This window comes from Malania oleifera, chromosome 8 (assembly GCF_029873635.1).
Source record: "Malania oleifera isolate guangnan ecotype guangnan chromosome 8, ASM2987363v1, whole genome shotgun sequence".
Classification (NCBI taxonomy): Eukaryota; Viridiplantae; Streptophyta; class Magnoliopsida; order Santalales; family Ximeniaceae; genus Malania; species Malania oleifera.
In genome coordinates this window covers 103,289,736-103,314,493 of record NC_080424.1, presented here as the reverse complement: position 1 = coordinate 103,314,493, position 24,758 = coordinate 103,289,736, and the positions used below count along the sequence as shown (strand labels likewise).

The 24,758-nt window shown below is 38.9% G+C and overlaps 1 protein-coding gene across 1 annotated transcript; it reads right to left on the bottom strand.

Moving 5' to 3' along the window:
* Positions 1–236: 236 nt before the first annotated feature.
* Positions 237–24,385, bottom strand: LOC131161435 (protein PSK SIMULATOR 2-like). Its single transcript, XM_058117186.1, has 13 exons — positions 24,088–24,385; positions 23,355–23,649; positions 21,747–22,072; positions 21,268–21,360; positions 21,092–21,182; positions 20,378–20,471; positions 3,288–3,385; positions 2,878–2,947; positions 1,758–1,858; positions 1,548–1,664; positions 1,299–1,375; positions 1,060–1,104; positions 237–997 (listed from the first exon to the last, which is right to left on the bottom strand). Exons 2-13 carry the CDS (start codon positions 23,604–23,606, stop codon positions 490–492), a joined length of 1,872 nt encoding a protein of 623 aa, XP_057973169.1. The 5' UTR covers positions 23,607–23,649; positions 24,088–24,385; the 3' UTR covers positions 237–489.
* Between the last annotated feature and the right edge of the window lie 373 nt (positions 24,386–24,758).

Genomic DNA, 24,758 nt, shown 5'->3' with positions numbered 1-24,758 from the left:
TTTCTTTCCTTGCCTTAGTATTTTTCAAGTTCCAAATGAGACCTAAGTATTTTTATCTTGTCTTGAACTCTCAAATGACAGAATTAGGAAATATATATATATATATATATATATATATATATATATATATATATATATAAAACAAGTTACAAAAAAATTTCTAGTTCATGTTCTCCCCTCACAAGAAAATGGCACTAACTACAAAACAATTTCCATCAACGCACAATAGAATGTACCCAATATTAATATATTATAGCCTAGACCACTGTTTCTATAGCTGTATTCAGGTAGGACGGAATTTCAGTACAATAGAATTCCAATATCATTACCTATATAATACAATATACCACCATACTATATATTTATATGTATATAAGAATATATACAAGAAAATAAAAGAAAATAAAAAATAAAAAATAGGAAAATTTTTTGGATACCGCAGAACTCAAAAAAAAAAAACAAAAGGATATATGTTTTGAATGCTCTGGATCATGAAGTTAAGAATGTTGGATTCAATCCATCCATTACATCCAAAACATTCTTCGGGCATTCCAACACTTGTGTTGCACTCATCTCCTCCTTCCTCGGTGAACTACCAGTGCTCCTGCACAAGGCATGGACTCTAGTCCCTCTCTTCTTGGCCGTGGAGAACTCCTGACTTTTGCTTCGTCCGAGAACCTTCCTCCTCCGGATCACCCCTTCCAACATGTCCATGTCTTCTTGAGAAAGTTGAATGGCACTACAATGGGTATTGCTGTTTTTACAGTTCATGGACTGGAGCTGCAGCATCTGAGTGTTCAAAACCAGCCCCTTGCAGGTTGGAGATCGAAGAGGCAGAGGCCGGGATCCATCGTCTCTCTGTCTTACTTGGCTGATCAAGCGGTGAAGCCAAGAAACCTGTTCTAGGATGTAAATGTTTGTCTTCTGCATATTCGCATGATAGAGAGTCTGAAGTCGGATCAAACCATTGCTTGTGGTCTTCTTGCTAAACTCCGAGCTGTCAAACAAGAAACATCAGCACACAGAGAGAGAGAGAGAGAGAGAGAGAGAGAGTCTTACCCAGTGTTTGCCCATTCACCAACCCATCCAAAGCCTTGATGTGCTCTATAACCAATATTCCCAATTGCCACAAAAGGAAAGAAAGGACATAAGCATAAGCAACAGCATTAAATTTTTTTTTCTTGTAAATGCATTTTTTGGTTGTTTTTCTTTCCAAAAAAAAAAGAAAAAGAAGTCATTATAACATGGCAGAGTATCACCAAGTAAAAATTTCAAATTAATAAAATTATTCAACCTACTTGGTTGTACTTGTTGCCATTGGAACCAGCCATTGAAGTGTTTTTTCCATTTCAGCTTTGATCTGAGGAATTGTGAGCTGCATGAAAGCAAAGATGTAAAGAGAAACAGCAATGAAAATAACTCAAGCCCCATGAAGCAGAAAGATAATATAGAAGACAATGTGGTATGCTATATTATATGGGAACTGGGACATACACACAAGTATGCATTATAGGAAATTAGACAACCTTAAAGAGGACATAAACTACCTCTTCATTGGCATCAACTGTGTGCAATTGTGAACGTAGAGATGTCTTAACACTGATTGGCAGAGCATGATATAATGTGTCCCTCATATTTGATGGGAGGCAAGTTGGACGAGATGCCTAATGACACAAAGGTTCACTCATAAAACAATACAAAACAAACTGTTGACCATATAAGGATAGCATTATAAAGAAAGAGATATTTACACTTACGATGTTATCAATCTGATTAATTATATTAGCATAGTGTAATGCAAGACCAGCTTTGCCAAGTGTTCGAGGGTTGTTGGGCTCATCACTGACCAGTGTCACTCCTGCCATGAGTTGACATGACAATAAATCATCAGATGCATATATTCAAAACAAGAGATTTGCACAAATTCATAAAACTTTTGAAATATCAGGTTCAAGATAGATCAGAGTGTACGATGTTATAACTCCTTGCTGTAGGGTTTTGAAATCTAAACATCACCAAATTCACATATAATGGTGTGGTTTTTGCATCAGAATGACCAAATTTTTTTCTGTAGAGGATCAAAGTATTCTATCTTGTTTAAGATTTTTAATTACCATATAAGATTCTTCAATCATTTTAGGACAGCTAATTTCCTCTTTCAACTTGATTTTTTAAAATGTGGGAAGGAATAACAGGTCACACAGGTAAATCCTAGAACATTTTTCACTCTGACAATGGTAATTCACAATCCAACAATACTGCCCACAGAATGAGGACATTTGGTAATAGACAAAGTCTGCAAGAAGGATTGAAAAAATAAAAGGAGATTCCACAACTAATCCCAAGTGTGTAATAAAGGAATGTGCAGAGCGTGCATGGTAGATTCTGAGTCTTGCAGAACATTCAAGAATGTGTACGATGGTAGAAATTTTAAGAATATATATACTGCATATTTAAATGTTTTCAGAGTCAATTTAGTGTGATAAGTCCATGACGCAAAACTACTTGTCAAGGAACTTTAGTTGGAACTGATATACTAACTTACAAAGATTAAAAAACTCCGCACATTAGCATGTAAAGCTCCCACTTATAACAACGTTTCACAAAGGTAGATGCCTTACTCCCAATCCTAAGACAAGCTAATTCCCTAGATTCAAACACACATTCCTACCAGAGTATTATTCTCAGGTAAAAACTGATCACACAATGCAAGTAGGGGAGATTACACCAAAAAGTCATTATATTTTCATGAGTCATAATACTCCCGCAAGGACAAGATATGAGATGCACACATGTATGTGTGTGTGCGTGTGTTTTCTTTCGTGGATTTATAGGTGATTGGTTGTCAAAATCCTGAGAGAGAGAATTAGTTCATACCATTAGTTCCAAATGCTTCAAAAATCTCTTGATGTATGAAGGTAACGACATCAACAAGCTTCTCCATGACCTACAACAAGTAAAATATAAAATGAAAGGCATTAGTATTAGCTTCAGACCAAAGAAATGTAAAATCATTCTATTGTGTTTTGTGGAAAGCACTACTGAATCATGTCCAAACAACCTAGAATAAATTTATATCAACTCTTAATGATATTTGATGTTGACTAACTGGAGCTTCCATCCACAGCAGGAAAGGAAGTACAACATCAGATTTAAAGACATGAGTGCAAAGCACTATTATTGTAAGAAATAATAGAAGCAACTTGAAATCTGTTCCTTGAAACTGTTTCTGCTAATCGCCATTTATCTTTTCAGCAATTGATAAGAAATGGTTCAAAATCATATACCTCCTCCAAATTTTTAGACCAAAGAGATTTCTTTTTCAAGCTCCTTACAAGCTTTCTTTGATGTTTAAGCTCACTCTGTAATATCATGAAATTCTCTCCTACAAATTACAAAGAAATGGCCAGTTAATTAAAATTCTGCACCCTTATGGGTAGCAGATATTAGACAAGTAGTACGAACAATTAGAAACAAATCACAACCCATTTACCAACAAATTTAATCAGTAGACTTCTTGCAGTTAAAGAAGTAAGCAATGTGAACATCATTAGAATTAACAATAAATGGCTGTAAATGGATAACTGGTTCTACAAAGCATGACTAAAAGATTAAAAGTGGTAGATTTGAATGAATAGTAAAACCACTACTTTTTTGGAGTGACCACCAAATAAAGAAAAAAAATTCTTTGTCAATCAGTTTGTAGAAACCTTCCACTTCTTATTAAAAATAGAATTAGTTCATTAGATAGAGATTATGTGTGATCTCCATCCACCGATCCATGCAGAACCCATCACCAGAACAATTTGTGAACACACACACAAAAAAGCATACATCTTAAAAAAGAAATGTTTTGATATTAATGCAGATGTAAAAAAAAGGTGCAACCCCCCCAACACACACAAATAGACATTCATCTTCCCGAAAGGTACGTATCTTTATATAATTCTTGAAGTGAGGAAAATCATACTGAAGCAATAGCAACAACCATAAAAAAAAACAGCAGAAAATAGATTTAAACTTACTTCACATATTACTACTATTTAAGTGAATTGTTCTACAACCATAATGAATTTCATTTGGATAAAAATCCAGAGTGAAAGGAATTGTTACAAGGAGGCAGTCCAAAGATGGGGCTCAACAAAACTTAAAGAGTCTTATATGCATCAGAGGGGTTAATATTATTTCAAGACAGCTGGTCGGTGATGGATAAGTGGAATATACATCAGGGAAAGTTAACCTCATAATTCCTTGATTTATTCCCCAGGTATCCAGCACTACCACCAGCAAACCCCTCTCCAGAGACAATGCAACCATTCCACATACATTCTGTGGTGCTGTACAATATATGTATGAGTCTATATCTCAATCTACCCTATTCTAGTGACTACTTTTTCACATTCGCAAAGAATTGCCTAGTAACAAGCCAATGGTCAGTTCTCTATCCTTTCCTTCAAAAATATGATGAATTCAATGAAAAAATCTTCACACACTTGACCAGCAGCAAATCGCATTCATCTTGCTGTTCAACTGGAGCAATAAAAATGTGGCAAGTACATGACCAAAAAGATTCAAAAATTTTAATTTATGTATACAGTGTACATGTATAAATATTTGAGTAGAATGGTTATAAAACTAGTCTATTTATGTGTAGAAAAATCACAAAACTATAATTGACCCAATAAAATGGTCGAACTTTAGCATTAGAAAGGCCAGGTCAAGTTTGAAAACATCAACTCAGATCAACCAAAATATGGTGCCTCAAACCCTCATCTGACAGCCAGATAACCTGATTAACCAGTATAACAAGCATTCAACATGGGACTGAACTTTAAATTGAAAAGTTAAATTGAGTTAGAAATTATCTGCTAAGAGTTAGTACCAAAGAATCTTCTCAATAAATTAATGGATAACTGCTAATCCAGTGGTATACAGAACTTCTTATACAGGCAAGCGACATATTACCATCATCAAAACGTACAATCGTCAAAGTTATCAATGAACCACAACCATGTGGCATCCAATATGTCCATCATGCAAATTGTGAGTTTTGAACAAAGATGACACAGCTTCTTGGACAAATTATCCCTCCACAATTACAACGCCAATATTCTTTCTTCAAATGAAATTCAGAAGCATTACCCTGTCAGACCCCTCAAAAATAGAGAAAGTATGAGAGAATCCAGTTATTTTGAATCATCAAACTCAACAACTAGAACTCCAAATAGCACCACAGAGAAAAAGAAAAGCATAAATTCTCCTCATCGAGCAAGTCAGCCTAATTATTATTTTTTAAACATATGTTCTTGTTAAAATCCCAAGTATCATTGTAAATAATAAACAAATTAGGAAAGTGGGTAAATGTAGGGATTTGATATTATTCGGTAAGTGGATTGTTTCCTTGTTTAGGATAGGTGATTGTATTATATAAGATTGGGATGTACATATGAAAAATTAATTCAATAAGAATTGAAGGCTTCCGCTTACATGGTATCAAAGCTAGGGTTTCTCAACCTTAGCTAACGATGGCCAGCGACATCGTCAACAGCAGAGGGTCGACCTCTTTTGAAAATATCGACGGCGACTCAGAGGCCACATCTGTTGGGGGTTCGAATGGGCTAGATAACACAACATTTCCACTCTCAGTGGAGAAATTAAACGGAAAAAATTTCCATGAGTGGGCTCAATCCATAAAATTGGTGATTGAAGGAAAAGGGAGGCTAGGTTATCTTACCGGCGAACGGAGGAAACTAGACTTTACCGACGTTGTAACCTTGCAAAAATGGAGATCCAAAAACTCCATGGTCACGGCTTGGCTCATCAACTCAATGCAGCCGTCAATCGGGAAAATCTACTTGTTCTTGCCAACAGCGAAGGACGTCTGAGACGCCATTCGTGAGACATATTCCGACGTCGAGAGTTACTCACAAATCTTAAGAATCAAGATCCGATTGTGGCAGATGAGGCAAAGTGAGAGAGGCATTACAAAGTATTTCATGGAGATGACCCATCTCTAGCAGGAGCTCAACCTGAGCATCGACGAGGAGTGGGAGTGCTTCGGCGACAGCACACAATACCGAAGGAGGCTCGAAAATGAAAGGGTCTTCAAGTTCCTTGTCGGCCTCAACCGAGATCTGGACGACGTGAGGGGACGCATCCTTGGCTGGCGACCTCTTCCTTCAACCTGAGAGGTCTTCGCAGAAGTTAGGAGGGAGGAGTGAGTAGGAGGCGTGTGATGCTGAGGCCCCAAAGTGACCCTATCGGGCTGGACGTACCTGTATCCGCCCCAAATCCAAATGGGCACACTAATGGGCCTGATGTCTCGACCCTTGTATCAAAAGGCTTAGGGGAATCCAGTCAACAACCACAAAAAGGTAAATTATGGTGTGAACATTGCCCAAAAATAGGTCATTTAAAAGATACCTGCTAGGAGATTCATGGAAAACCGACAGATTGGAAGCAGATACAATACCAAAAAAATCATGGGTACTAGGCTAGTGTCACGGTCCGACTATTTTCACACCGTTGTGAAGGGCCGTGCAGCGCTAGCTAAAGCACTCTTGCTTAACTAGCTAGCCTATCGTTTACCAACATTCATTCACAAAGCACTTTCATTAACATTCATTCAGATAGCAGCGGAAACAATAATCAATTCATGAAAGTTGTGACAAGCAAGCAGTAACATTGAAGCAAATGTAACTCATTAACAAATCCTCCGTTGACATGTTGTACTTAGCGAGGGAGGCAAGTAGGCTAAGCACGTTAACAATTGCTAGTGAGTTTTACAATGACTGATGAACACTCACCCTCCACTAAAGAGGTTTTTATGTAATTATTATCCTGGCACTAGGAAACATCAAAGTGACCGAGGAGTCATACTGCCTTATTTGGCTTACAAAGACTCTACTAGCAGAAAATAACCCTACACTAGTATTTACATGATGGAAACTCATCCTAAGCACACGAGATAAGCGGTCACAGGCAAGCATAATGCCTTGAACAAGCTTAGCTCGTGACATTCTCCCCCACTTATGCGGTCGACGTCCTCGTAGACTTTTGGCGATAGGTACACCTCAACTTTGTCCACGAATGGCTTCAAATCTTCCGCAGAAATCCAGCTGATTTCTTTGTCATCAAGGCACTTCCACTTCACTAGGAACTTCTGCCGCTTCTTTCTTGAGGATATGAACTTTCTATCTGCAAGGATCTCTTCAACTCCATGTCTGTCAAGTTGCACTGTCTTCAACTCTGCGCTGTTTGACTGACTTCTGCTCAGATCGTTGGTGTTGGCGTTGAATGGCTTGAGGCAATTGACATGAAACTGCGGTCTTCTCTCCTGATCTACCCACTTCTTCATCTGCTCAGAAGCTTTCTCCAGATAGGCTTGGGCAAAGTCTGCATTCTGTCTCCCTTCACTGGTGAAGATGTACGCCTTAGGACTCTTTCGTCTGTACGGCTCGCCCACTATGTGAGGTAACAGTGGCAACTGGCCTGTAACAAGCTAAAAAGGGCTCTTGTTGGTTGTTGAGCGCCTTTGGGTGTTGCCACAGAACGGAGCCACATCAAGTAGTTGCACGCCATTCTTCTAGTTGTCGTTGACAAAATGGCACAAGTACTCATCTAGCAGCTCTCTGAATCTCTTCATCTGTCCGTCTGTCTGTCGGTGATAACTCGAAGAGATGTCAAGATGTGACCTGAATATCCTGATAAACTCTGTCAAGAAGTTGTCAGTGAACATTAAATCTTGGTCACAAATAATAACTTGGGGAACACCCCAACGTTTCACAATAGTCACAAGGAACAATTGCGTTGTCCCCTCTGTCGAACAGTACTTTGGTGCGGCCATGAAAGTACCATACTTCTTCCGCTCCCCCTTGTCTTGTTGGCAAGTGAGACAAGTTTTGGTATGATCAACCACATCATCTCACGTGTGCAGCCAATAATACCTCCCCATTAGTCCTGTCATTGGAGTCATTCTCCGTGAATACCCCTTAACGAACTTCCTGCAGTATTTAGTAAGGCCAAGAAAGGAACGCAACTCCTTCACTGTCGTGGGGATCTTCCGTTCTTGAATCATCCTTACCTTCTCCGTACCCCTCCGGATACGACCTTGTTCAACCACTTGACCAAGGAATTTGTTGCTCCGCTGAGCAAAAGAGAAATTCTCCTTCTTCACATCCAGACTGTTTCCCCTCAGCCTGTCGAACACCTTCCATAGATGCTTTTCATGTTTCCTCTGAAACAACACCGATGCTCCCAACGGCGTTTTGGAAGGGCGAACACATCCCGCTTCCAATTCATCAAACTGTTTCCCCAACTCTACTATCTCTCGAGGCGCAATCCGACATGGCCCTTTAGCAGGTGGTTTCACTCCTGATAACAACTCGATCTCATCCTCCACAGTCCGTCGTGAAGGCAAATTGTGAGGCAGCTTATCTGGCAACACCTCCTTATACTCATCCAACACCACTTTGATGGTCGTAGGCTTCAGCTCTTGGCCTACTTCTTTGTCTACCACCACCGTGGCTAGACGTGTCTGCTCACCCTCTTACCCAATCCCTCATTGAGTTGTATGGTTGAAAGGGACTTCCCATCGTCTCCTTTCGTTGCAACGACTTGCACCATGCACGAGTGATCTCCCATCAGACACAGGAAACCAGCCGAAGGCATCAGCACTGCCTCCGTCCCCCTTAGGAATTCCATTCCTGGAATGACGGGAAAGTCATCCAATGGCACCGCTGTGAAATTCGCACGACCTTCCCACTGTCCAAGCTTTACAGCCACTTACTTGGCTACTCCCAGAGTAGGCTGGGCTACAGAGTTAACTGCTTTCATGCGTCCTGTATCCTTCTCTAAGGATAAGTTGAGTCTCCATGCTTCCACCTGCGAAACAAAATTATGAGTAGCCCCCGTATCCACCATAGCGCGAGTACTCTTCCCATTTATCCTCAAGTCCACAAACATTAACCCTTTTGCTCGTGTAACTTTTGGTGTTTTTGCCTGCTTTTCCAATGCGTTCACCGGCCGCACTGAACCCACCCTTGGGGCATCATCCTCTTCCTTCTCGCTTTCCACCCCTTTTCCCGAAGTAGAAGCTTGTAAGGCATTGAGTAAACTTTTGTGTTGACACTCACTCATTTTGTGAGATCCACCACACAAGTAGCATGAAATTTTATTCTTCCCCTTTCCATTGGGTGTGTTGAACCCTTGAGACGACGAAACTTCCTTTGAGGTTGATGATTTAGAGTCGGCTCCCCCACTCTTGGGTTTGCCATTCTTGAAAGACATAGTCAGTCAAGCGTTTGGACGAAACGGTATCATCACCAGCGTAGTCAGTCAAGCGTTCGGCAGCCGCTTGTGCAGTTGACAAGTCTTGAACCCTTTGCCTATGAAGTTCAGTTCTTGCCCACGGTTTCATCCCCTCAAGAAAATAGAACAACTTGTCCTTCTCCGACATATCCCGAATATCCAACATTAAAGCAGAAAATTGTTTCACATAATCGCTGATTGACCCCATATGCTTGAGATCTCTCAGTTTTCTCCTTGCATTATACTCAACATTCTCAGGAAAGAATTGGGCCTTGAGCTCTCTTTTCAAGTCTGCCCAACTATCAATTACACAGCTTCCATTTTCAATTTCTCTGTACTTGGTACGCCACCACAGATTGGCATCACCAATCAAGTACATGGTCGCAGTATCCACCTTTGCCTGTTCTGAGGCCATCCTCATAATGCGAAAGTACTGCTCCACATCAAACAAGAAGTTCTCTAACTCCTTGGCATCTCAGGCACCCCCATACGTCCTGGGTTCTGGCACCTTAGTCTTGCTAACTCCCGGAGTGTTGGAGTTCCCTATAGCAAGAACCATCACATTCATCTTTGCATCCAGATCTGCCATCCGGGCCTGCAAAGCTTCCACTGTGTGGCGAAAGTCCTCTGAAAAGTCGCCTAGCATACCTGTTTGATGTTTTTGTGATCCCATCACCTCATCAACAAGTTCTCTCATCTGGGCCACCTCCGTGGCCATAGTGTTGGTTGTTGTCTCAACCTGTGCTTCCAGCACACTGATCCTTTCAGCAGTGTTTGGTGCCATGGTCACTTACCAAAGCTTCCCAAATCGAACAACGAAGGCAATCGAATTCACGTAGCAACTCAACCTTGGGCTCTCACCAAGTGTCACCGACTTGGCTCTGATACCAAATGTCACAGTCCGACTATTTTCACATCATTGTGAAGGGTCGTGCGGCGCTAGCTAAAGCACTCTTGCTTAACTAGCCAGCCTATTGTTTACCAACATTCATCCACGAAGCACTTTCATTAACATTCATTCAGATAGCAGCGGAAACAATAATCAATTCATGAAAGTCGTGGCAAGCAAGCAGTAACATTGAAGGAAACGTAATTCATTAACAAATCCTCCGTTGACATGTTGTACTTAGCGAGGGAGGCAAGTAGGCTAAGCACGTTAACAATTGCTATTGAGTTTTACAATGACTGATGAACACTCACCCTGCCCTAAAGAGGTTTTTATGTAATTATCATCCTGCCACTAGGAAACATCAAAATGATCGAGGAGTCATACTGCCTTATTTGGCTTACAAAGACTCTACTAGCAGAAAATAACCCTACACTAGTATTTACATGATGGAAACTCATCCTAAGCACATGAGATAAGCGGTCACAGGCAAGCATAATGCCCTGAACAAGCTTAGCTCGTGACAGCTAGCATTGAAAGGTCAACTGAAAAATTACAAGGAGAAAAAACCAATACCTCCTCAAGTAGTGCATTCAATCCTGAGCAGTTAGATCAACAAAACCAAACAAAAACAAAACCAAGCCTTAGTCCCACTAAGTGGGGTTGGCTATATGAATCCTTTTCCGCCAATTTATGCGATCATGGACCATTTCTTTGTATAGATTCAAGGATATTAAATACTACATCCTGTTAAAAATCTCCATGGATAATTGACTCAGGTGCATCTGATCATATGACTGGTTCTTATCAATTGTTTTCATCCTACTCACCATATGTTGGGAATTTGAGAGTAAAAATTGCAGATGACTCTCTCTCACCAGTTGCTGGTAAAGGAAGTATTCGCATATCCGACTCCATAACTTTACAATCTCTCCTACATGTTCCCAAGTTATCTTGCAACCTGTTATCCATCAGCCAGTTAACAAAAGACTCAAATATTGTTCTGCTAAATTTGTTTCATCTCATTGTGTTTTTCAGGACCTATCATCACGGAAGACGATTGGCACTGCTAAGGCGTATGAAGGACTCTACTACTTTGAGGAGGCAAGCTTGAGTGAACTATGTAATACTGCAATTTGTGATTCTGCATCTATTTCTAGAGATAGTGAACTTTTGTTATGGCATTCAAGGATGGGTCATCCCAATTTCCAATACTTAAAACGTTTGTTTCCTTCTATTTGTTCAAATAAAATGTCTTTTGAGTTTCAATGTGAAGCATGTGAGCTTGCAAAACAATGTCGTACTTCTTTCCCATCATCCATATACAAACCATCTCGCCCATTTACTATGATTCACAGTGATTTGTGGGGTCCCTCACGTTCCCTCAATCGCACCGATACAAAATAGTTCGTTACTTTTATTGATGAGCATACTTGTCTTTGTTGGGTTTACTTGCTAAAAGACAAAACTGAAGTCCGCTCCATTTTCATCAGTTTTCATTCCATAATTCATACACAATTCCAGACTCATATTCAAATTGTACGTACTAATAATGGTACGGAATATTTTAATACTATTTTGAGAACTTATCTTCAAGAAAATGGAATTGTTCATCAAAATTTTTGAGTGGATACCCCTCAACAAAATGGGGTTGCTAAATGAAAAAATAGACATATACTTGAAGTAACCTGGGCATTAATGTTCACTACCAACATGAAAAACTATTTTTGGGGTGACATCATCTTAACAGCCACACATCTCATTAATCGAATGTTGAGTTGAGTACTTTACTTTGTTACCCCTCTTCAAAAATTCCAGGAACACTTTCCTACCTCTCGACTCCCCTCCATTCTCCCGCTGAAAATCTTTGGTTGTACTGCTTTTGCTCATGTTCATGCACACCACCGGGATAAATTGGATCACCGTGCCGTTAAATGTGTCTTCCTTGGTTATTCCCCTACCCAAAAAGGCTACAAATGCTATGATCCTGTCTCGAAAAGGCTATTTGTTAGTCTTGATGTTACTTTCTTTGAAACCACTCCTTATTTCCCAAAGGCCTCTCTTCAGAGGGAGAAACGGAGTGAAGATCAGTTCTTTGACCTCTTTACTATTGAATCTGCGTCATCTGAACCCGTACCACCTATTGAGCCTCCCATTGCTTCATTCCCTAACCCATCTATCGAGCCTTCCATTGCATCACTTCCTGACTTGTCAAATACAATAGAACACTTAACCTCAGGGGGAGATACAGGAAAGCAAAACAACGCAAACTTACTTGTTTACTCAAGAAAGTCGAACACAAAGAATAGGGAGAATCTCATACCTGAGGCACCAAGAGCATTGGAACCGGTGATGGCTCCGAATAACCATGAGTCCACGCCCAATCCTGATCTAGTAATTAAGCTTTCTTCTGATAATCCTCTACCTGATGATATCAATTTACCTATTGCAATCAGAAAACAAACCAAGACATGTACTCAGTACCCCAGGTCTAAATACATGTCTTATAAAAGCTTGTCTACAGGATATCGTGCTTTTGTCTCTAACCTTGATAGGATGAGAATTCCAAAGAACATTCAGGAAGCTCTAGAAATACCCAAATGGAGAGAGGCAGTCATGGAGGAAATGCGGGCCTTAAAAAAAAATGAAACTTGGGAGTTGATAAATTTGCCGAGAGGGAACAGTGGGTTGTAAATGGGTCTTCACAATGAAATATAAATCTAATGAGACAGTTGAAAGATATAAAGCCAAACTTGTTGTAAAAGGATTTACATAGACTTACGACATTAACTATACGGAGACATTTGCACCAGTGACAAACTTAAATACAGTTCAGGTCCTCTTATCCTTGACAGCCAACTTAGATTGACCACTACAACAACTTGATATTAAGAATGCTTTTTTAAATGGTAAGTTAGAAGAAGAAGTATACATGACTATACCACCAGCATTCAGAGGGAAAGGTGAAGAGAACAAAGTGTGTAAACTCAAAAAGTTCTTGTATGGACTCAAACAATCTCCCAGAGCATGGTTCGACAAATTTGCAAAAATAATAAAGAATCAAGGTTATCGAAGAGGGCAATCAGATCATACCCTATTCTTCCAACAGTCTGAAAGAGGTAAGAGAACAATTCTAATAGTGTATGTTGATGATATAATCCTTACTGGTGATGATACAGTAGAGATGGAGAGATTGAAGAAAGTTGTGGCTGCTGAATTTGAAGTTAAAGACTTGGAACAAATACGGTATTTTTTTGGCATGTAAGTGGCGAGAAAGGGAATTAGTGTTTCTCAGCGAAAGTATGTTACTGATCTCCTAATTGAAACTGGCATGCTTGGATGCAAACCCAGCAAAATCCCAATTGAAGCGGTAAAGAGGGTTGAAGACTATGGAATACCAGTTGAAAAGGAAAGGTATCAAAGATTGGTTGGCAAGCTAATCTACCTATCACATACTAGACCAGATATTGCATTTGCAGTCAGTGTAGTAAGCCAACATATGCATTCACCAAAAGAAGCCCACTTAGATGCCGTGTACAAGATCCTTCGATATCTCAAGGGATCCCTGGGAAGAGGACTCTTCTTTAAGAAATGTGAAAGCAAGGAAGTAGAGATCTTTATAGATGCAGATTGGGCAAGATCAGTGGAAGATTGAAGGTCCATCACAGGTTATTACACATTCGTCTGGGGAAATCTGGTAACTTGGAGAAGCAAAAAACAGAATGTGGTGGCTCGTAATAGTGCTGAAACTGAATTCAAAGCAGTTGCTCAAGGGATATGTGAAGGACTATGGTTATGAAAACTCTTGGAAGAATTATAGGTCCCGATGAAATTTCCTATCAAACTCTATTGTGACAATAAGACAGCTATCAACATGACAACACTTTATCAAAGAGAAAATTGAAGAAGGAATTATCTGTATGACTTATGTACCTACCAAGGAACAAACTGCAGATATTTTCACTAAAGGGTTGGGACGACGGAACTTTGATGATCTCATTAGCAAGTTGGAGATGATTAATATTTATGATCCAACTTGAGGAGAAGTGTTAAAATCCCAAGTATCAATGTAAATAATAAACAAATTAGGAAAGTGGGTAAATGTGGGGGATTTGATATTATTCGGTAAGGGGATTGTTTCCTTGTTTAGAATAGGTGATTGCATTATATAAGATTGGGATGTACATATGAAAAATTAATTCAATAAGAATTCAAGGCTCCCACTTATAGTTCTCTGCTTGAAAGAGAAATCCAAACTTAAGGATGAATTAATAAAAATCTTGCTACTAATACACGACAACCATATCTTATCTTTCTCTTTAGTGGGAAAAAAAATTTTAATTGGAACATTTATTCTTTCCAAAACTTAAACTAAACCCTCCAGTTCCATTTCTCTACCAAAGCAAATAATGCCAACACCATTTACATATCAAATTGAACTTTGAAGAGCACCAGTAAGTTTGCATGCAATTATCAAAGTCATACAATTTGATTCAATTCACAAGCCAACCGATTTGAATATAGTTGGGGAGTCAAAGTAAGCAGGAATTGACCATGAAGAGGTTAGACCTATACATAACATATCCAATTGACTCCAATCGGATGTAACTACTTAAATACCCCCATCATTTTAACTAAAAAGAGTTTTAAAAAAAAATCCAGACACCTCGATTTAAAAATCTTGCTACTAATACATGATGACCCCATCTTACTCTCTTTAATGGGAAGAAATTTATTTTGAGCATGTAGTGATGTACTTTTTCCAAAACTTAAAAGTCAGTCACATGTCTATACCTAAGCAAATAATGTTAACACCATTCACATATCAAATAAAATTTTGAAGGGCACCAGTAATTCTGAACACAGTTGGAGAGCCAAAGTAAGCAGGAACTGACCATGAAGAGGATAGACCTATACATAACATAGCCAATCAGTTCCAACCAAACCTAACAATTTAAATACCCCAAAAGAATTCATCATTTTCACTAAAATAAAGTTTGAAGCCTTTTCCAATAGCCTCTAGGATTAAAATGAACAAAATATATTAGCATTAGCCTCTCTTTCTAAAATTTTTGTTTTAAAAATGTCGGGTTCCTAAACTTTTTGTGAAGAGTGAAGAGTTTGAAAATCTCCGTAAGTCTTCATTTCCCTAATTCTCCTAGAGATAGTTTACTTGGAAGTCAGAAAATATATGTATTTGAATATTTTTTACAACCCAACAGAGAGAGATTCTTACTTTCTAAATGATGCAGGACAGCATCAAAGATCTACAGCCATGGGATAATGTAGGAGAGATAGAGGGGAAGAAAAAGAAGAAGAGAGGAGAAAGGAGATACAAGAAGGAAAAACACAGATACACTGTTCAATTCAAGTTCATCAACAACTACCTCCTACATGGCTTTCACACTGTTTATAAGAAAGCCTCCAACATATGAAATTACAAATATGCCCCCTAAAACTAGACGAAATTACAAACACACCCCTAAGATATATAAATATTACCCAAAAAAAGAAAAGAGCAGCCTGGTGCACAAAGCTCCCATGTATATGGGGTCCAAGGAAGAGGCAGACCCTTACTGGTCTATGAAAACAGAATGTAATTTCTGTATTTCTTGAATTCAATATTTTGTACATCCCAATTTACAATATATAATACAATCGAAGGTTCTAAATATGAAAACAATCTCCCTACAGAATCACTCTCAATAATATACAATCTTCTATATTTACCTACTCTCCTAATTTACTCAATATACCCAATGATACTAGGGATTTCCAACACTCCCCCTCAAGTTGGATCATAGATATTGATCATATCCAACTTGCCAATGAAATCATCAAAGTTTTGCCGTGCTAACCCTTTAGTAAAGATGTCTGCAGTTTGTTCCTTGGCAAGTACATAAGTCATACAAATGGTTCCTTCTTCAACCTTCTCTTTGATAAAATATCAGTCCACTTCCACATGCATAATCCTGTCATGTTGAACTGGATTGAGAAAGATACTGATGGTTGCTTTGTTGTCACAATAGAGCTTGATAGGGAATTTCACCGGAAATTTGTAATTCTTCCAAGAGTTTCCGTAACCACAGTCCTTCATATATTCCTTGTGCAACTGCCCTGAATTCAACTTCAGCGCTGCTTCGAGCCACTACATTTTGTTTTTTGCTCCTCCAAGTTACCAAATTTCCCCATACAAAGGTGCAATATCCAGTGGTAGACCTTCTGTCTTCCGCTGATCCTGCCCAATCCGCATCTGTGAAGATCTCTACTTCCTTGCTTTCACATTTCTTGAAGAAAAGTCCTTTGCCCGGAGAACCCTTGAGGTACTTGATGATCTTATACACAACATCTAGGTGAGTTTTTTTCGGTGAATGCATGCGTTGGCTTACCACACTTACCGCAAATGCAATGTCAGGTCTAGTATGCGATAGGTAGTTTAGTTTACCAACCAATCTCTGATACCTTTCTTTTTCAACTGGTATTCCACATTCTTCGACCCTTTTCACGGCTTCAATCGAAGTTTCACTAGGTTTGCAACCAAGCATGCCAATTTCGGTTAGGAGATCAAGGATATACTTTCGCTGAGAGACACTGATACCTTTTTTTATCTAGCAATTTGTATTCCCAAGAAGTACCACATTTGTCCTAGGTCTTTAACTTCAAACTCAGTAACCAGGACATTTTTTAACCTTTCCATCTCCACTGTATCATCTCCTGTTAGGATTATATCATCAACATATACTATCAGAATAGTTTTCTTACTACTTTCAGATTATTGGAAGAACATAGTGTCATCCGATTGCCCTTGTCGATATCCCTGATTTTTAATCACTTTTGATAATCTGTCAAACCATGCTTTGGGAGATTGCTTGAGTCCATACAAGGACTTCTGAGTTTACATACTCTATTTTCTTCACCTTTCTTACTGAAACCTAGTGGTATCGTCATGTAGACTTCTTCTTCTAACTCGCCATTTAGAAATGCATTCTTAATGTCGAGTTACTATAGTGGCCAATCTAAGTTAGCTGCCAAGGACAAGAGGACCCAAACTGTATTCAATTTTGCCACCAGTGCAAATATCTCCGTGTAGTCAATGTCGTAAGTCTGTGTAAATCCTTTTGCAATGAGTCTACCTTTATATCGTTCAACTGTCCCATCAACTTTATATTTCACTGTAAAGACCCATTTATAACCAATTGGCTTCTTCTCTCTCAACAAATTCATAACGTCCCAAGTTTCATTTTTCTCCAGGGCCCACATTTCCTCCATGACAACCTCCCTCCGTTCATGAATTTCCACGGCTTCCTAAATATTCTTTAGAATTTTCATCCTATCAAAGTTAGAGGTAAAAGCTCGATATCCTATAGATAGGCTTTTATAAGACATGTATTTTGACCAGGGATAAAGAGTACATGACCTAGTTTGTTTTCTGACTGCAATGGGTAAATTGATGTCATCGAGTGCATACTCATCAAAAGAAAGCTCATGGTCATTAATTACCTGACTGGGACTGGGACTGGGCGTGGACTCATGGTTGTTCAGAGCTATCACTGGTTCCAACTCTTTTGGTGCCTCAGGTATGAGATTCTCCCTGTTCTTTGTTTTTCGCTTTCTTGAGTAAACAAGTGTTTCCTTATTAGTTTGTTTTTCTGCATCTCCCCCTAAGTTTAAGTGATCATTTGCATATGACAGGCCAGAAAATGATGCAATGGGAGACTCAGTAGATGGGTCGGGGAATTATGTAATGGGAGACTCAGTAGCTGGCACGGATTCAGTAGTAGAGAAATCAAAGAACCGATCTTCACTCCATGTCTCCCCCTGAAGAGAGGGCTTTCGAAAATAAGGAGTGGTATCAGAGACGACGGTTCATAACTCTAGGTGTGGCGGTGTGTGACTGAGGCTATATTCTGTACCATTATCAGTACGTAAAATTTGGATGTAAGTTTGGAATTGTGTTTGAATCATGAAGTGGAAACTGACGAAAATAGAACAGACTTCAGATTTATCTTTCAACAAGTAAACCCAACAAATACGAGTATGATCATCAATAAAAGTAACAAACCATCTTGCGTGAATGCGATTAAGAGAGCGTGAGCGCCCCCATAAATCACTGTGAATCATAGTAAAGGGTCTGGATGGTTTGTATGTGGATTTTGGAAAGGAATTACACTGGTGTTTTGCAAGTTCACAAATCTCACACTGAAATTCAGAAGGTGTTTTATTTGAAAAAATGGAAGGAAATAAACATCTAAGATATTGAAAATTTGGATGACCCATCCTAGAATGCCATAACAAAATTTCACTATCACTAGAAACAGATGCAGAATCACAAATAGTAATTTTACATTGTCCACTCACATTAGCCTCCTCAAAGTAGTAGAGTCTCTCACACTCTTTAGCACTGCCAATCGTCTTTCCCAATGATAGGTCCTAAAAAACACAATAAGAGGGAAGAAATTTAACATAACAATTAAAATTTTTTGTCAATTGGCTAATGGATAGTAAGTTGTAGGATAAATTAGTAACATGAAGAACAGACTCTAGTGTGATGGAGTCAGAGAGTCGGATATTTCCTTTGCCTGCGACAAACGAGAGTGATCCATCTGCAATTTTAACTTTCAAATTTCCAGCACAAGGTGAATATGATGAAAAAATATGATAGGCGTCAGTCATGTGGTTAGAAGCACTAGAATCAATTATCCAAGGAGTTTTAGATCTAGAGGTTATATTTAAGGCTTGCAAAAAATTACCTCTTTGGGCTACAAAACCCAAAGAAAGGATCGATGGTATTCGGTTGAGTGAAGGGTCCGAGTCTCGATGGAAGAAAGTTGGGCTTTTGAAAAAAGATGCTCCTTCGAAAGATGAGCTTTTCGCTGAGACTCCCATAAAAAAACTATAATTTTTTGAGGACCCAAAATCCGAGTCCTTCACCAAATCAACCACCCCATTACTGCCCATAGTTGCAAAATCACCATCACGGGCACCGTCGATAACCTCATCAGCGTGATGATCAACGGCCACACGTCTTTGCACATCGGAGCTACCGAGGTGAACCAAGGACTCTTCAGGAGGGGTATGGAAGTTGTCGCGAGTTGTGTAATCATCGTTCAAACTATCTAACGCATAAACCATCAGGATTCCAGTGGACTCCACAGGAATCCCGCCAAAGCCCAACGAATCAACAATGATATTATCCTCTGATTTGCCAACGAATGGGAGGCGGCGAAGATGCTCTTCTTGATGACTTGAATACTCGCAGGATTGGAGCAGAGAACAGAAGGCCTCCTCCATGGATTCCTCTTCGTCGCTGCATCTAGGGTTGTCGATCAATGGCGGTGAGAGCCCAAGAAGTTCGGTGGGGTCTTCCCATCCTGAGAAACCCATGAAGGAGGTGGCTTCAAAGTTGCCGTCAAGAGTTTCAGAGGAGCTTGACCCTCTACAATTGACGACTCCATAGGCCATTGCTAACTAAGGTTTAGAAACCCTAGCTCTGATACCATGAAAACAAAATGTAATTTCTGTATTTCTTGAATTCAATATTTTGTACATCCCAATTTACAATATATAATACAATCGAAGGTTCTAAATATGAAAACAATCTCCCTACAGAATCTCTCAATAATATACAATCTTCTATATTTACCTACTCTCCTAATTTACTCAATATACCCAATGATACTCGGGATTTCAGCAGTCTATAGACAAAAAATAAAAGAAAACTAAACACCACATGAAAGACAACTAATTACTAAGCACATTTGGGTTAAAAACCCAATAATCCATTCCTCTTCTTTGGCATAGACCTCCAAATAGGGTTGAAATGATCCATCCAGATACCCACTCTTCTTCCAACTACACTAAATTTCTAATAAATAGTATAGCTTTATATGTAGATATGTATGTATATTAGCGCACATTGATCAATATTTGTAGCAATATTTCATATGAATTTCGTTTGTTTTACAAATACACATGTAATTTACAGATTACTTAGAATTTGTGCCAAGTCCTACCGTTCAATATGAATTGGATTCAGAAAGTAAAAATTCTGTTTTGCGAATTGGATCTCAATTCGACAACTATGACTCTGCAAATAATCACTTTGACTTTCAACCGAGAGCCAAGACAAATGAATACATAAGAATTGGAATTTATGAAAATCAAAAGAAATATTGCCCTAACCTTTTCGTGGGAGATTCAGAGACTCCACTTCTTCGACCTTCCTCTGATAATCTTGCTCAAACCTATCTAGAGCTTGAAACTCGTGATATAATTCCTGCTCATGTAAGAGTTAGGAATTCATTCATAAAATTTTTTTGGTAAGCATATACAAAGACCATGAAGCATGCCAACAGTCGAATGGATAAATAAAAAGCAATGGAAAATACCTCTAGTGAATAATATAGGTTGAGTTCATGCAGAAGGACTTAGATATTAATGTATACAATAATTTTTTCTACTAAAAAAGGCCTATGACTGAAGATCCAAACACTGAGTATACTAACATTCAAGTACTGATAACAAAAAGCAAGAAAGCAATACAATTGTTGAATATAAGAACAAACTTCCTGTGCAGTGGGGCCGTAAGGGGGCACAACTGTAATTTACAGATAGAAAAAATCTAAGTATATTCCCATTGAGCCATTTCTCAATCAAATTGATCAAAACCAAACATACTCAATGGAAGAAGCAAGATAACTAAAAGACATTCCTATTATATCGCTTACTTGGTCAGGACAGAGAAAAGGAGGGCGGGGGAGGGGGGGGGGGGGGAATTTTTTGCTTGCTGACAAATGAGTGGAACACATATTTGTGTTTTATTCTTTGAAAACAATCTGACCATTAAAAAAATAGGAACTTACAGTTGTATCAGTGGGGATGAGGGGAGTGACTTACAGAAGTATGCTGAGCCAGAGTAGTCAGCTCTTGCATTGTCGATGTCGCCTCTTCTCTAAGTTGCTTGTGGCCTGCATGGTCTGAATCTAATCTGAAATAACACTCCCAGTTCAATAACTATATCCATAGTATCAGCAAATGTCAGAACTTGAGAGTACTCATTAAAAGCATCTTACTTTGAAAAAAATCGACCAAGATTGTGCCATTGTGGGTCTTTACATAAATCTCCAAACCTAATTACTTCCCGGGAGAAAATGTCAAATTCCTCCCTACACAAACAAAAACAAAGTGAGATAATTATAAAAGAATCATTTGGAGCCTCTTGGAGAAAATGATTTCACTATATAAACGCTAACAATGTGGCAGTTTAGGTTGGGAAAAGATCATTGATTTAAAAAATCATCTTTGAATGAAGCTTCGTCCTTCAAATGTAATAATAAGCTCAAAATCAATTTCTAACTCCAAGAATGCAATTTACCAAATTATGAAAGGTTAGCTAGAGCTGCTAAAACATTACACCATGAAATCACTTTTAATTGGAAGTTGTTCCACATGGGCACAAAATATAGCAACAAAATAGACAACAGAGCAGAAATCACAAAAAATAAGATAAAATAAAATAAAATGAAAAGTACCAAATGTGACAAGCAACAACCTTTTGTCAGCAGCAGCAATATGCAGCAACTCATTCATATCCGTAGAAACTAACAGTCGTACACCTTCAGAATGCAGAACTTCTTTCTTCAAGAACTGGATATTTTCCTCAGAAAGAGATTGCAACAAGTTTGCACCTTTGACGATGGTGTTAGCCACTTCAAAAGCCAATATGGATATTTTATTTCCTCTTGAAGTCACACCAGAAATAAATCCACTGCTAGCATTCAAGTTTGACATGCTACTTCCAAGTGTGTCTAGAACCTCCACTGCCCTCTCTAGGCCCACAACACCAGCTCTTCCAAAAAATGAGCTAACTTGGGGCACCTATGAAGGAGATCATGATATAAACAAAAAAATATCAACATACTGGGAATAAGGTAAAAGAATTAATACAAAGACAAACTAATATAAGGGAGAGAGGAATAAAACTCCCATGCATTAAAGTAATTCAAGTTTGTGAGCTCAATTACTTACGGGGTGCCTAAAACCTCTGCCCTGGTTAGCATTCTAAATGAATTATCAACAAACTGTATTCCTAGCATTTGAACTATGTGTTCAAATATGACCAAATTTAACTCAAAACATGTTTACTCATAGGCTGTACTATTTGGATAAATTGGCACCTGTATTCATCTGTATCTCTGTGTGTCAATTAAAGCACTTACCATTTTGGCAATTTACCCCATAATATCACAGTTTATTAAGCCTATAAATAAACCTTCTATAGAGCTTGTGCAAGAATTATGCATTCAGACTCAATTAAATGATCCTTGTGCCCCAAAAAAGTAGCCAAATGTTTCTATTGAACAAAATGGTTCATTTGCCACAAAGTACACAAGCAAATTAAATGATGCATTTGGTGCCCTTCTAGGAGCACAAATATTCTTCGCTGTACACAAGGGAAATCATGTCTTGTTTCTATTAAACAGATGAATCAGCAACATATTCTAGCACTTCAGCTTGTACTCTGGCAACACAATAACGTTGTGCATCCTTGCAACTTAATGTAGCACCAAACATCAGTGACATGGGATGTGGAGCCTTCTAGAATAAGAGTGAGGTCTGCGATGCCTATGTTCCTTCTAAAGGCATTGGAGAGGTGAAACTGAGGGACCTTCCTCATTAGTTTTATATGGTCTTTTAACAAAACCTGAATCAATACAAACATCAAATATGGTCCATCAATCTAGTGTGGTTTAGTGAGTTGATCTGTTGAATTGACTAGTGATGAAGTACAAAATCATATTGCATCCTCAGCTCGTTCAATTCCATCCCACAGGATCTAACGGTTCTAATGGTCTAAAAACAGTTCAAACATATAAATGTGGCCCTCACAGACTTATTCACCGGCTCGCCATCTATAAGTGAAGCTTCTAAGTTTTGCACATAAAACTCTGCTCCAAGTATTTATGGATCCAGTATCTTCTGAAGCTAACAAATAATGAATAAATAAATGCTTTGGGCCAATATACTGCATATAGGTCTGGCTTCATTTGCTTTAGTTTCTTGGTACCAATGATTACCATCACTGATTTCATCCATCACAACCCAAAACCTTACAATTAAAACCACACCCTCCAGGCAACATAAAACGAGGAGACCATACCTTGTTAGCCACAGTTCTAGCAGGTGTCGATGGCTTCAATTCACTGGAAAATGGAATTCTCAGCTCCCCGGAATCATGCATACGTGGCGCTTTACCTAAAGCATCCTCATTAGAATACAAATACGGATCTTCATTCTTCTTCTTGTTAAAGCTGTTTTCTGTGTTGAGCTTCCCGGAATGGTGTTTGCCTAATCTCTTCAGGCGAGTCTCCGAATTTCTGTTTGTTGTCCCGCCTGAGCATACTCCTCCCATTGTTCTTCCAACTTGCAGACTTCAAAGAAAATTGAATTTACACCTAAGAAATTTAAAATATATGCATTTAGACTCTGCTTGAAAAATTGCACATGTATACATTAAAAAGAAAGAAAGAAAAAACAGAAGGAAATCAAGAGAATTGTCATGGAAGTTTTCATTATTTGAGAGAGGGGAAAAACATATCCACTAGACAGAGTGATACACAACTGTCTGGCTAAGCAGAGTTCGCATTTCTAGCAAACCAAACAAACAAGAACCAATTGGATCAAAATTTTCCATTTCTTCTCTTTTCTTCTGCTTCATTTTCTCAGTGACAAATAAAGGCCACATAAAAACCCTAGACATCAGCAACCATTTCAAAAACCAGGTTTTACAGAGAAACTCAGCATCAGAGACGAAACGTTCAAAGACACACTCTAGAACGATCAAACGGCGATCAATATCACGAAAAGAGTAAGTAAGGAGAACAAGAACCGACCAGCTTGCCGCAGAAAACCCCAATCAATAATTGCGACGAATCAAGAGCAGGAATCTGCTGGAGCTTGCCTTGTCTTGCGCCAAGAGTGACGATTGGGAGATTGATCAAGCCAAAGCCGACGATTTGATTGGAGAGAAACGCGTAACCACAGAACATTGAAGAATCTCGTGTACACCAATTTGACTGGAGACGCCGAACATGGAAGAGCAGAGGCGACGACTGTTTGTGCGTGTTGATATTTTCTCTCTCCTCCCTGTCTCTCTCTAGATAAGTGTCTCAACTGCCCATGGCCCTGTATGAATGCGAGCGCGGGGGGGTGGGGGATATATCGCGCGCCGTCTGAATTTGGTGGCACACGTCGCTGTCGGTCTTTGGAATGACCAAATGTCGATATTACCCCTGCGTCGACGTAAATGACATATATATCTTTCTTGGCTACATTCTGTTCCGCTGGATCTTGGTCAAAGCTGCCCTCGTGCACCGCACATGCCAATCTCCTTTTCTTTTCGGCCTATTCAACGAAGGCCCACATTACATTACGTGGAGGAAAGGGCTTTCTTTTGAATTTAATTTGGCTATATTTTTGTACCCCATTCGATATTTATTTTTTAATTTTTTAAAAAAGAAATCGCATGTATGATTACCTCAATAAAATATTTTTATGTGATAAA

What these genes read in the sequence shown, in the direction of transcription:
- LOC131161435 (XM_058117186.1), bottom strand. Translation starts at nt 23,606, where the DNA reads ATGGGAGGAGTATGCTCAGGCGGGACAACAAACAGAAATTCGGAGACT. An exon ending in ATGGCAACAAGTACAACCAA is followed by an intron (nt 1,105 to 1,298) that starts GTAGGTTGAATA and finishes TATTGGTTATAG; the next exon opens with AGCACATCAAGGCTTTGGAT. An exon ending in GGTGAATGGGCAAACACTGG is followed by an intron (nt 998 to 1,059) that starts GTAAGACTCTCT and finishes CTTGTTTGACAG; the next exon opens with CTCGGAGTTTAGCAAGAAGA.